This window comes from Dysidea avara, chromosome 9, assembly GCF_963678975.1.
Source record: "Dysidea avara chromosome 9, odDysAvar1.4, whole genome shotgun sequence".
Taxonomy (NCBI): Eukaryota; Metazoa; Porifera; class Demospongiae; order Dictyoceratida; family Dysideidae; genus Dysidea; species Dysidea avara.
This window is the reverse complement of record NC_089280.1, coordinates 30,182,177-30,196,618: the sequence shown is the minus strand read 5'-3', so window position 1 is coordinate 30,196,618 and position 14,442 is coordinate 30,182,177. Positions and strand designations below refer to the sequence as shown.

Here is a 14,442-nt window from a genome sequence, read left to right as displayed (position 1 = left end):
AAGTCTAAACATATTAATTTTTGAACAATGGAATTAGTGTCTAAAATGACTCGATTAAGTACAAACTGTGCCAAACTACACAACAAAAACTGAATTATGATAAGAGTATTTTATTCTGAAACATATAAGAGATCTATTTGTAGCTGCAGGATTTTGCAAGGAGGTGCCTGAGCATGTATGGTGCACACAGTACATCACTAAATGTTCAACAGTTGTCCAATGTTATCAAGGAAAAAACAAGAGTTTAGGTGAATGTGAAGTAACTATATAGCAAGTTACCACTGTCCTGTAAACAACTACTTATTTCATAACAATATATGTACATTGGAGCATTTCTACCTACTTGTTTAATGTATGTTCTCAGTCAGCTACAAGTCTACAACAGTCTACTAACAAGTGTTTATTTGGCTTTGGCATGATGACTAGCAGGAATGAAATCATAGTGGTGATCTTCTGAGTTGCCTTGAGCAGCACTGACTGAGTATGCTGGGTTCTTCTCTAGTTTTAAACCACTTGCTTTATCCGCTAACTCATATGCTGGCTCTGGTGCAGCACTGCCTTGTTTAGCATCACTAGTATAGAATAATAACAAAATGATCACAACAGCCATCAACATACATAGCTGTATACTAACTTTAGCTTTGCTTCAAAACTTAATTTTTGCTTAAACACCCAAACAAGAAGAACAACAATGCACACTAAAGAGACCATCAGTAGAACAGCCAACACTGCAATTGCTACAACACTGGAATCAGTACTGCCACTGCTGCTATTAGCACTCCCCTGCAGTTGAACTATTAAACAACAACTTTGTATATACTACACGGTAAACTTGATTATAAACATGACCAAGAGTTTGTAATGTGTATTATTATTATGTAAAATTACAGTACGAGTTCTGTGTAATTCATTACAATACAAAACTATAGCTTTAATCACTAGATTTTATCACCAGTTAAACATGTATTTTCTGTGGCTGACTTTGTTACCATGCAAAAGTTATAAGACCCTATAGTATGTGTGCAACCAAGCCTATGAAAACTGGGCATATATGTTAGTGTTGGGCGGTGTACTGAAAATACCGTATACTGCAGTATTTTCATTATACCATTTAAAAGGTATCGACTTTCAAATATACCAGTAATATTGTATTGTGCTATGAGGGAAGCCAGACATCAGGTCTTGGCATTTAATTAAGTAATGTGTTAATGGTTTGTATGTGACCACAGGACCAGCCTAACAGTAAACTGTAAGGTTTCAGGTTACAACCTACTGTCAGCCTACTTGTATCAACTACATAGATGTTAGTAAAAAGTATTTATAACCTGTTAGCCATGAGTAACTTTTACTTGTGGTATATATCCAACTTTGGATAGTAACCACGGATTAACACTTGACTGTTTTTATCACAAATAGAACAATACAATGTTGATTGAAAGTGTGTTATTAGTTGACCGCTGGGATACTGTGAAATACCGGATACTGGGATATTTTTTCAATACTGAATACCGGGATCAAAAATGCCATACCGCCCAACACTAATATATGTAGGAAAACTACACTCTGTTACATAACAGCTAGGTTAACAGGGGCGGATCCAGCTGGCAAGGGGAGGGGCACAAACAGGTTAATTAAGTTGTAGGTGGTTGGTGAGAGCAAATTCTCTTGTTAGTTGCTGTATTTTAAAGCAGCAGTGATCACTCCTTAGTACGTTGATGAGGCATTTAAATTTTGGAAAAAAGGACATTTTATATGCTCAATAGATAGAGTATTGATTGCCGATCTCAGAAATATATAGTTTGTTCAGTTGGAATTAGCTACTTTGGCATGCACAGTGCTTACAAACTGAAAAAGGTACATTTTTTCTACAGGGATCTCCACACATCTTAAAGAGGAAAATAGTACAATTGAATCAGGAAGCCATCTAGCAATCTGGACTATCTTGAAACTGCAGTTGCTTCTAGCTGCAAGTTTGTACATATAATGAGAGTAACTTCAGATCTTACTGGATTTCAGCGATCTTTGTATGCTTTGAAGTGAGTAAAATATGTTTCACCTATTGCATACTTCTCAATACAATGGTGTATACCCATAGGCAAGTGGCTATCTCAAGTAAGTAAAAACATCAAGTTAACAACTTACAAAGGTAGTTAACAACTTATAAAGGTAAACAACTAAAATGGAGGTGCCACAATGATGCAGCGATATCTAAGGTGGAGTCGTGGTTTCAATTATGGCATTGTTATGTCGACTTTGTACTTTTGAGCTGATGATGCAGCTATCACAAAATTGCTCTGGAGCTGAAAATCACTAACCCGAGTGAAGTAACTACGCACTTTAAAGTAAGCACCAGTGAGCTTCACCCAACAGTACATTTTTAAAAGTTTCTAAGGATTCTACATACATTGCATGGCTTGAAAGATTACAAAACAACACAAAACTTATTTATTTGTAACGCGTACGATAAAACTAAGGTTTTCACGATGATCAATGCGTGGACAAAGCCCACAGCAATTTTCATCCTCATTGGAGCTCGGACGACAGAACAATCCCAAGTTAAACACGAGTTGTTGATTTGTGCCAGGGTTCTATTGGGGAATATACGGAGAATTTTTTTATTAAAAAATCTCGGATACTGGAATGCCTAGTTTTAGTTACATGTTTATGACTCCCTGTATTCACAGGCTTTAGCCTTCTCAAAGGTGCCTAGTGGTAGCCTGCTCTATCTGACAGGTTGACAAGTTGAAAGGTGATCACCAATACAAAATATATAATTTGGTTGTCCAGTCTACTAATATTGGCAGTATGCACATGCTGTAAAAGAAGTGAAAGCAGTGGACAGAACTACCATTGATTTCATTAAGGTGGGCAAAAGATTTTTAGAGTATATAAACAGTAAAATCAGGTTCGCTGAAGATAGAAGGATATGCCGGTTGTTAATTAACGCTACTAATCCTGGACCAAGCAGTCTTTATCACACGCTGAAGAGACTAAGCTGACAATGATATTAGTGAACACTGTAAAGACAGAGTGTGGTGAAGGTAGCAAGAAAGTTTATGTGATAAACAAAACAAATGTTTGAATGTTCACCAGCTGACAGGCAGTCACCAACAGGAAGTATTGTCTAGTGCACTAGTACTGGCAGTATGCACATGCTGTACGATGCAAGCAGTGGTTCAGTGTACTAAAAAGTGATGACAGTAAATCGTCTAGTGAAGAACCAGATTCTCCTGTTGAGTTATTGCATCTTTCCCCTCTTTCAGGTATATAAGATAAGGCATTGTAGGTGATGAAACTTTTCTAATTGATCATGACAATGATAACCATTGTTGTGTACTATGTGTTTTCGAAGTTATGCTATAGAAGAGACTACTTTCTCCACGAGCAATGTGTTTGTGGAGGATGTATAAATGAAGATCGCTGTCCTGGTGTAGTTAGTTAAGGACAAGCTTGAAAGACAGTTGATTGATCCATACTATGTATTGTAGACCCATGTATATATTCATTATAACATGTACATGGAATGAGTGTAATGTTAATATTACTGTACATTTTCATCATTTAAAATTAATATGCACGTCGTATAGTTTAAAAATTGTGACCGGATCTGCAAAAACAGGACATAATCACATTTTTTTCGAATTCCTGTTTATTAAATATTTATAATTTACTTAGCCAAGTGTACCCTCTGGCAAAGTTTCAGCTTCATTTGTCAATAATATTGGGAGTTACAGCCCTACAAAGTAGCAACAACGGAAAAATCGATTTGTACAGCAAGTATAGGGAAAATAAATTATAGGCGCTTACAAAAACCATTGTAACTTACCAACGGATTGAGGTACAGGGCTAAAAGTTTCACCATCACGTTCACCATGAACAGGGGAATCAATTACTGGTTATGTTTTCCCTTTACTAACCCTTCTTCACTGCATACAAAGGCGAAATTCATGAAGAAAACCGATCGCGTACGATCGCTTTGACATGACATAAACAAATGATCATAACTTATGTATCCTTGGGTCTAATGCAACAAAACAAAAATTTTCCAACTTCTCTTGAGTAGGCGAATAAGACGATATCCAGGTTTTTAATGTTAGTCCCTTCCTTCACTAAGAAAGAGGGGTTAAAAAAGTTTACGGATTTTTTCAATGATATGCAAGTATTTCACCTAATGTAGTCAATGCTTTATACTGTAAATTTAGGCTTGTGTGATTATGTTCCTTTTTTGCAGATCCGGTCACAATTCATATCTTCAATGTTAAATGTTTTTTTGCTATGGTTTTTTCAGTGATTTCAGTGATTGTTGAGTGTGGTTAGTACAACATGTGGTAATTTTTGGGGATTTTTGTGAGGCTTGTAGGCTAGTAAACAGGCACTTGTTGCAAAAGTGCCAATAATTGAAGCATTAATGGTAATGGAGTGCCAATAGTAAGGTATGCATGCCGATAATTGAGAATCGAGTGTCAGTACCAACACACCTGTAACTACCTATCACATTAATGCATGTTCTTGTAATTACAGTATTTTGTAGAGGTGCGTCAGATGCTCTAACGATACAAAGTTTTAAGTGATGCGATGTTCCTGCATGAAGCTACACTGTTTAGTGAATTACGTGCCGATAATTGATACTTTATGCTACATAAAGTGTGTTTGAAAAGGTGGAGAAAGGAGAAAAAATCCATGGGCAGCCTCGAACTTGCAGCCATCCGATTAACGCTCGAACGCTTACAGGAGTCTTCCAGGCGGTCAGGACATTTTCTCCTTGCCAATTTCATGTATATGTATCCATAGGAACTCTAGAGAGTGACTTTATTATCTCAAAGTACCCCATGTGGAACCAAATGGACATTAGTTTATTTATTAGGGCTAATACTTTAAAACACTGTTACTCACCAGCCTTGGCAGCTATGCATACGGATTTTTTTACCAAAGTTAAGACCATCTTGTGGCCAAGGTAATCATTGTAGTGTTTCCTGTCATTGTAGATAGGATTTTTCAAGTGTGTTGCTGTATCATGAGTCCTCAAAAGGGGTGGAGGGTAGGGCAACAAATACAACTATAAAATGAATGAGGATGGTAATTGAAGACACTGGACCACAAAACAGCCTGTCACAGGCAGGAAATTAGCTGAAATCTCACAAAAGAGACATATATCACACATTCAGCTCCCTGTTCATCTGTCCAGAGTGTTTGAACTTTCCTGGTGTTCACTGACCTGTATAGATGTCTGACGTGGTTATACAGACTTTTACTTGGCTTCCAAGGATTGTTACTTTCTATTGTGAAGTAAGAGAAGCAAGAAGAAAAGTTACTATACAGCAAATCAACTGGGGCTACTTTTCGTCGCGTCTGGTATCACAGCAGTTGTTTTTGAAGCCACAACCAGCCCCAAAATTCTTGAGAACCTTGGTACACAGTACCAGTTAAGGCTAGTTGTTCTTTTATTATAGTTCTGTTTGTTCTCATGTACTTTCTCACTCACCAGGGAAGCACTGTTTGGATTGAGGTGGTGGAATGTTTCAACCAAAGCTTCCTAGAAGTCAGTTGATGTAGCCATCCAAAGTAGACTACAATAAATGTACGATTTGCGATGAAACCACCAGCAATGATGCTATGGAGCATACATGGTGTGATATGGTTCAACATAGGACCTGCTGTAAGGTAAGTGTTGAGCAATGTACTGTATTGGGTGAGCTTACAGGTAATATTGTGTTCCCATGCTCCACTTATATTCAAAACTTACCCTAAAAAATTAAAAATAACATGATCAATTGCAAAATGATATTTCATCCTTAGCAAGTAAAATGAATGATATGCACCAGAATATTCAATCCAAACTGAGCTCACTATCATCTCAAGTTATACAGTCTTCAACCACTCATCACTCTGCCACAGAAGCAATGAATGAGCTTGACAATTGCAATTGCAGGAAATGTAATTTGATTGTGCACAAGCTACCTGAAGATTCTAAAGATGAAGAAACTTTTCTTTTCTATTTGTAAAGATGTGCTGGGTCTTGATACCAATATTGTTACCATTAAGTGCATTGGCCAACAATATGGGTGGCCACGTTTACTACTAGTAGTGCTGGAAAATGAAAATACTAAAAAGACAAATTCTAGCCAGGTTACCTCGTCTACGCCAGAATGACTCTTGGAGGATGGTTTTTATTACACCTGATCTAACTCAACAAGAACGCGAAGAAGGCAAAAGGTTACGTGATGAACTGAAAAGAAGACAAATGGAGAGTCTAATTTGATTATCAAAAGGGGCAGAATCATTGTATTTCAAGGTAGCAACCCTACCTCGGGCAGGTCTCAATCTAATCAGTCCTCCTAACACAAACCAATCAGTAACTTATAACTATAGTAATACAATAAAAATTTCTAAGTCTAAATTGTCATAGTATCCGTAGCATTGATCAAAGAGCATGCAATAGTTCAAGAACATCAACCTGATATTATCATTGGGTGCGAATCACAGATAGACCAATCATATAATTCTAGTGAAGTATTCCCCAAGGGTTATCATGTTTTTCATAAAGATTGTTGTGAAGGTGGTGGTGGTGTCTTTACATGTGTCAACAATGAATTTAGTGTATCTGAAGTTCCATCACTGGACAAGGATGCTGAACTTGTATGGGTTAAGTTAAGGATGATCCTATCTTTATTTGTTCATATTATTGTCCTCCTAACAGTATGCAATACTCATTAATACAACTTCATGAAAATCCCTTAACAAAGTGATAAATAACTCTAACCAGTTTCCTAACATAATCTTAGCTGGAGATTTTAATCTCCCAGGAATAGTTTGGTTAGATGGTAATGGACAAGGTACATAAGCCTCAACTTTAACACTGAATAATACCGCCTCATGATCTGACATTCCTGGACCAACAGATGTTTCAGAGAAAATTGGAAGGGAGGTAAAAACCAGATCTAGAATATTCTCATTCCTGGTTGGATCTGTAACAAATTGTTCTAGACTACTGTCGTAAATAATATCCAAAAATAGAGAATTTAATTGATAGCCGTAAGCTGGGTTTTGTCTCAGTCAGAATGTGACAGAACATACTGTATTCTTATATCATAAGGGAAATATTAACGCAATCAGAAAAGATATGATATACTTGTATAATACTTATATTTTGGTTGACCCTTATTCTAGGACTGTGGAGGAGAATGGACAATTATTCAAGACAGGCTTACTAGAAAGTATTACCAAGTATGTACCACAAAAAGCCATCAGAAACCAGAAAAGCTTACCCTGGATAAATCCATGACATTAAACACTGTATGAAACAAAGGAAATGCCTTTATAATTGTATGAAAAGAACTAATAAACATGAAGATCGGGCTGCATACTGTTCAGCAAGAAATGAAGTGAATAGTAAACTGGAGTTAGTACACTTTTCCTGCCGTAGAAGAATGCTTGACAATTCTTTTTCTGGCAATCACAGACAGTTTTGGAAGTACATTAAAGCCAAATGCAAAGATTCATCAGGAATTTCTCCTTTACTTGTGAACGGTTCCATAGTATCCGATCCACAGGGAAAAGCTGTAGCTTTAAGTGATCAATTCCAGTCTGTATTTACCCTCACTAAATTCAGGGGTTCTCCCTTCTGACTGGCTTACTGCAAATGTCTGTCCTGTGTTTTAGAAGGTAACCGTAACATGCCATCTAATTATCATCCCATTTCCTTAACATCATCTGGTTGTAAGATAATGAACATATGATTTCACTCTATAATGGATCATGTTCAACATAATAACATTTTAATTGATAACCAACATGGATTTAGATCAGGATTTTCCTGCCAAACACAATTGATCTCGCTGGTAGAAGACATATCCCATGCAATGGATGATGGATTTCAGACAGATGTGACACTATTGGATTTTAGTAAAGCTTTAGACACCGTCCCTCACATACATCTCCTTAACAAGCTCCAAAATTGTAAAATTGATAATCTTGGATCAAATCCTGGCTTACCCAACGCACACAGTCTGTTGTTGTAGATGGTACTAGTTCCTCATCGGTTTCCATACTATCAGGTGTGCCTTAAGAGACTGTCTTGGATCCCTTATTGTTTTTTGTTATACGTTAATGATATTGCAAATAGAGTGTCATCTTCAATTCATCTGTTTGCTGATGACTGCATCTTGTACAGAGTTATAAAGTGTGAAAATGATTCTACTATCCTTCAGCGTGATCTTGACCTATTATCTCAGTGTGCAACACTTTAGCAAATGAAGTTCAACGTATCACCATGTATGATATGCTCCACCATTACCTTGCTTCGCACTTTTTGGGTTTCTATACTTCTTACAATTCAAAAACTAGATCTCACTCACTCTCTCCATTGTGTAAACAGTCCTCAATAAATTCATATAGGTTTTCTTTTTTGTTATTAGCATTTTCTTTTTAATATATTGTGTGTACCTTGCTGTGTCACCTTTAAGCATCTTTTGTATACTTTTCTTTGTAAGCCTAAATAACTTTGTGTAACTAGTTTTGTATTACCTGTATTGTCTTTTGTTTGTCTGTTTTAGCTGACCTTATTGTTGTTTGTTTTTGTTTTAGTAGGTGGTATATGCCCTTCTGTATACACCTTACTGTACCTTTGTGTAAAAATTAAATTAAATTTGACATGTAACAATTTGACATTTATGCTCAATGGACATGTAACAATCTTTAGTTCACATTAAAGCTCCTTCACTTGTCTTGTTTCATTACTTCATATTTACCACTCAGTGCAGAAATATTGCCACAAGTCGTACTGAACAGTACTTAAATGGGTAAACCCAAAAAATGTTAGTCCAGTCCCTTTTTGGTCAAAATTAAAGGCTATCTTTAATATCACATAGACAGTTTAACTACAGCAGATGCGTATTAACCAGTTATATGTACTGTAATCATTTTTAGTTATTCAGTTGGTGTACTGGTTGGTTTGTAAAAAGTTACAATGATATGTAGTTTAAAATACCTTTAAACAAAGTTAATGTTGAACGTGATGGCGGCCTCGAGCATTCACTCTTAGACACGAGACAGATCCTAGCACATGCGCAGTAGCACGTGGCATTAGTTGTTAGACAAGTGTTATCAATTGTTATCAAGATGCCTACGAAGGCAGTGGGAAAGAAATCGAAATCGTCCGTAAAGAATGGAACAGGAAAAAACGCTCAGCAGAAGAAGAAATCCCCGCCTAAGAAGCCTCCTGTTAAAAACTAGATCATCCGCTGTCTCGCCCGCCACCGAATCTTCCGCTAAGGCAGGAACGAAGCGGGGAAGACAAGCTGAAAGTCCCGGAGCCCGAGGAGAGAAGAGATCAAAGACGCGTCCCTTAACAACTGCTGACATTCCGGACATTGTGTCGGCAGTGGTCAGGGGCATGCCACAGTCTGCGGAGGGAGGCCACCCCAAGTTCCTCTACACGCCAGAAGAGAGCAAGTCGTCACAAGCAGAAGAACACAGACCAGCCTAGCCAAGCAACCCGTCGTCGCGTTACTCGCACAACGCCTACTCCTGAGACGGACGACAGTTCCAACGAAGGAGACGCCGACCACGAGGATTTTGGTAAGTTATGTAGTAGTGCGTGTTATGTCCGTGTAATGTTTCGTTTTACAAAATAATAAAGTGCACTATGCAAAGCCTTCTTTATAACGTGCACCATGTAAAGGCTTCTTGTAAGGCGCACCATGCACAAGCCTATGCTTTATATGTACACCATACTTTATGCCGCCCGCACCATGTTCTAGCCTTCAGTTAATAGCCATCCTTATTACGCCATGCCTAAGCCTCTTACTGTTCCTCCAAAAAAAAAAACAAAAAAAAAACGCCTTCCAATTGTAGTATGCACCATGCTCTAGCCTCATTCAAGGGGTATCTCATAATACCATGCCTAAGCCTCTTACTATGTTTACTTAATGCAGGCCATATAATGTTAAAAAATCAGACGTTGTTCAATCCCCACCCCACCCTTCTCATTGTCTCTTGTGTCCTGTTCTGCAGACGAGTCCACTGATGGCTGTGAACTCCCTCATATCCGGCAGTTGGAAGTCCATCCAGATTCCGATGATCTCCTTAGCATTGACAGCCATGATTCGGATGATACATCCCCTTCGGAGAAGTCATGCCCACTAGTGTTAATAAGTAATGGCCTCCCTCCCATCCCATCCAGACTGATGAAGCGCGTGGAGGATGGATTGTTTGTTGAGATGGCAGAACTTCTGCCAAGCCACCTGGACTCAGCTGACCTCAACATTAATGAAGGGCAGGTCGGATCATGCAAGCGACTTCCTACAGTGACAGATATAATTGATTGGATCCAGTGCTTTGCAGTATATATGGCAATTATTTCCCACCATAAACCCTAGAGAATTGCTGACCTCCTAGGATACCAGAGCCTAATAATTAGGGCATCAATGGACTGTTGCGAAGGCAAGTGGGTTATTTATGATCGTCGCTTTCGCCTAAAAGCATCGGCCTCTCAGAATGCTCTATGGTCTGTTATAGATGTTACACTCTGGAATATGACTTCCCCAGAAAGGGCTATTCAGAGTCGTCAGCAGGCAGGCTCCACCCCCTATGCTTCAAACCTTCCCAACGGTCACAACGCCAATATCAATACCAACCAATTTGCCTGGACTGGAACGAAAATCCTAATGGATGCTCTCGGTCGCCCTGCCGCTTCAAGCATATTTGCTACCGATATGTTCATAATCCCAGAGCCCAAGACAAGAATCACAAGGCCTCCCAGTGTCCATACAGGCAGAAGGACAGGCAGCACAACCAATCTTGACTTGATTGATTTGTTGTTTTTTCCTTTCTTTGTTAACTGACTTTAGGCCAATACTGATAGTAGTTTCTTTTCTTTCCATATGATTTGTTGTGCAATAACACTATTTAGTCAATATAATATTATGCAATATTATGTGTGGTGATAAGTACTGTATGCACAATGCTGACAGTCTAATTATCGACACCTTATCCCCTCGCAGTGTTGTCGGAACAACATATTATTGGTGTGCACACTAAGGACTTGCGTTGTAACTACAGTGACTGGATCTCATCTTGGACCAATCACCTGAGCCACCAGCTATCTGATGTTAAAGTACCACCTGCGGCCAGGGCAGTCAACACACCACTAGATGCAAGCAACTGGAAAAAATTGCTGGTAGATCACCCTAACAGACCATTGGTCGACTTTTTTATTTCCGGTATCACAGAGGACTTTCGCATTGGCTTCAAAGAGCAATTAACTCCATTGAAATCCGTCAAGCAAAACCTGAGTTGTGCTCTTCAACACCCTAACACAGTAGAGAACTACCCTCTTGCCCTAGAGAAGGTTGAAAGCCCCTTCCCCAATCTCTAACCTTTTTGGGAATCTCTCTGGATACTCAACTCATGCTGGCCCGCCTACCTGATGAAAAACTCTCAAAAATCCAGAACCAAGTTTCAGCTTGGCTATCTCGCAGAAAAACACCAAAAAGGGATATCTTATCCCTGGTAGGCTTGCTGCAGCATGCCACTAAGGTGGTAACACCAGGAAGGACCTTTGTGTCCAGAATGTACAGACTAGCAGCTCGCCTCAAAAAATTATCTCACTTTACGCGTCTCACAAGCGGCTTCCGCGCAGATCTTAGGTGGTGGCACCTCTTCATCACACATTGGAACGGGCTCAGTTTTATCAACGGCTCCACTCCAGACTATATAATTGCCTCAGACACATCAGGGTCCTGGGGCTGTGGAGCAGTATTTGGATTTCAGTGGCTGCAACTAGCATGTTCAAAAGACTGGGCACAAATCGACATACCGTAATGGCGAAGGAGTTAGCACCAATTGTTTTAAGCTGCGCTATTTGGGGACCACTACTATCAGGCAGCAGCAGTGTTGTTGACTCCATTACCAAAGGATCCTCAAAGGAAATAATGGTCATGCACCTCTTACGCTGTCTCTGGTTCTTCTCAGCTCATTTTGATATAAAGATCTCAGCTTGCCATATTCCAGGCACGTCGAATACTGCCGCAGACCAGTTATCCAGAAACAGATCAACAGAATTCTTAAAGCTACACCCTCACACCTGCCGCTCCCCTGCATCAATCCTAATGTCACTGTTGAAGCTCATATCACCCCGGAGACAAGACTGGACTTCTCCCTCCTTTCTTCGTCACTTCAAGCGAACCATCAATACACTGCAAGGGTCTCCACCTGCAAGAAACAAAAAACCACATACTTAATGAGCTCACATAAAACAATGCTACAACATAATTGACCACACACTTGTTGTTCAGTGTAATTGATTTATGCTGTTCATTGTAATTGCTGTATGATTAACTTAGTTGATAATTTATTTGCCATTCTTGTTACAAAATCCCAATAGACACTTGCAAACAAGGCCACACATATATACTTAAATTCCATTTGTAGACCTACCAAGGAGTACTCACCTCAACAATCTACTGAACAAAGCCCAAAAGCTACTACATCATGGACTGGCCAAATCCAGCAGAAACACCTACATGGCTGGACGAAGACGATATGTTAACTTCTGCAAAATGGCAAGGGTTCACCCGATCCCAACATCCGAGTGCACCCTAACTCTGTTCATATCGCACCTAGCTACCTTCAACATCTCGCAGGGAACTATCAAGGTGTATCTATCAGCAGTTAGACACATGCATGTATGCAAGGGGCTTCATAACCACTTCAACCGCCAAATCACTCCTAGGCTCCATCTCATCTTAAGGGGAATCAAAAAGCGCCAAGCAGGCATGCACTGAGGAAAAACCCGACTGCCGATTACCATCCAGATGCTCTATAACATAAAAGCCCTCCTATCTAAGAAACCTCCTTCCTATTATAATACCACACTCTGGGCTATGTGCTGTCTTGCCTTTTTTTTGGGTTCTTAAGAGTCAGCGAGTTTACAATTCCTACAGAAGGCTCCTATGATCCATCACGACACCTATCTCTCAAGGATATTGCAGTTGACAATAGGAAGAAACCCCGTCTCCTGCAACTGTCCCTCAAAGAATCCAAAACAGACCCATTCAGGCAGGGTGCCAAGGTGCACATGGGTGCCACAGATAGCTTGGTATGTCCAATAAAAGCAATGATTTCATACCTTGGCAGAAGGAGTGAACAACCAGGCCCACTCTTCATCACTGAAGAAGGAAATGGCTGGACGGGAGCCATGTTTCGTGCAGGCCTCCAGTCCCTGATGGTCAGCCTCAAACTCGATAAGCGCCGCTATAACTCACATAGCCTTCGGATTGGGGCAGCAACGTCTGCGTCTCTAGCCAAACTACCAGACTCTCACATACAAATTCTTGGCCGCTGGAAAAGCAACGCATTTAAAAGGTATATCTGACCTCCTCCCAGTGAGGTAGCAAATATGTCCAAGATCATCGCAGTTGGTCATCACTGACTCCTTTTTGACAACCTCAGCATGTAATTGGTGTATTTATATATACTAAGGACTGTCTACTAGTACTGCATATGTCATATTGATAGTGTTGTACAGTCACTTCATGTTGCTACCGTGCTTGTCTTGACACTACCGCAAAGTGGCTTCATGCTATAACGGTTGACCTACACAATTTGTTGGCATGCACACCTGCCATAAGTGCTGTTCCCAAACAGCCGGTATCTCCAAAACACATAATCTAGATACTTGGGTGAAAGGTCTCTCCCCCCACCCACCTGTGTGCCTGGTGGGGGGGGGGCTCACCTTTCTATGGCTTAAAGGAAGGCCTTTGGTGCGTAGAATGCCTCTGGGCACCAAAGTCCTTCCATGCCCAAGTATCAGCACATCTGGAAAATAAAAATATAAGACCCGGTAGGCAATTGATCCCAAAAAGAAATCTTAGGACAGAAAATTCTTTAAATCAAACCCAGCAACCGGGACCAGGTACACATACCAAAACCACCACTACCAACAACAGTTGGTCGGTGGCGAAGAGCGACCAGTGCTGCACCTCTCTGGACACGTCAAAGGTTAGTCAAGTAATTAATATTAAATAAAATTAATGCTGCTCTGTTATTTTTGGCCATGTACACATTTTAATTGTAAATGCTTACTTGGTTTAATGTTAGTAGTTATAAATATTTCATTCTATAAGAGAGACAGATAAATATTTGATGCTGTAGCATACAATGTAAATACCTCTTGTGTACTGTTAGCGGAGAACACACGAAAGAAATAATAGCTTCCCTGAACTTCTCTGTTATAAAATACATGACCATCAGGATCAGTTGTACTATCACCAGCTCCCAGGATGTATGTCATCGTATAGTCAGAGTTGTACTGATAAGAATATATCACAGCTGCCGCATAATACAAAGGAGAAAACTCATTGGTCTTCTCAAGAAGATCTTTAGTTGATATCTCCATGACATTTTTTATCACACTACTATTGATGGCGACAATAACATAGAGAT

At 39.6% G+C, this 14,442-nt stretch overlaps 1 protein-coding gene across 1 annotated transcript; it reads right to left on the bottom strand.

The window, feature by feature from the left end:
* Positions 1–354: 354 nt before the first annotated feature.
* On the bottom strand, positions 355–14,433 carry LOC136267051 (uncharacterized). Its single transcript, XM_066062115.1, has 4 exons — positions 14,168–14,433; positions 14,083–14,116; positions 635–794; positions 355–572 (listed from the first exon to the last, which is right to left on the bottom strand). Exons 1-4 carry the CDS (start codon positions 14,393–14,395, stop codon positions 401–403), a joined length of 594 nt encoding a protein of 197 aa, XP_065918187.1. The 5' UTR covers positions 14,396–14,433; the 3' UTR covers positions 355–400.
* Positions 14,434–14,442: the final 9 nt, after the last annotated feature.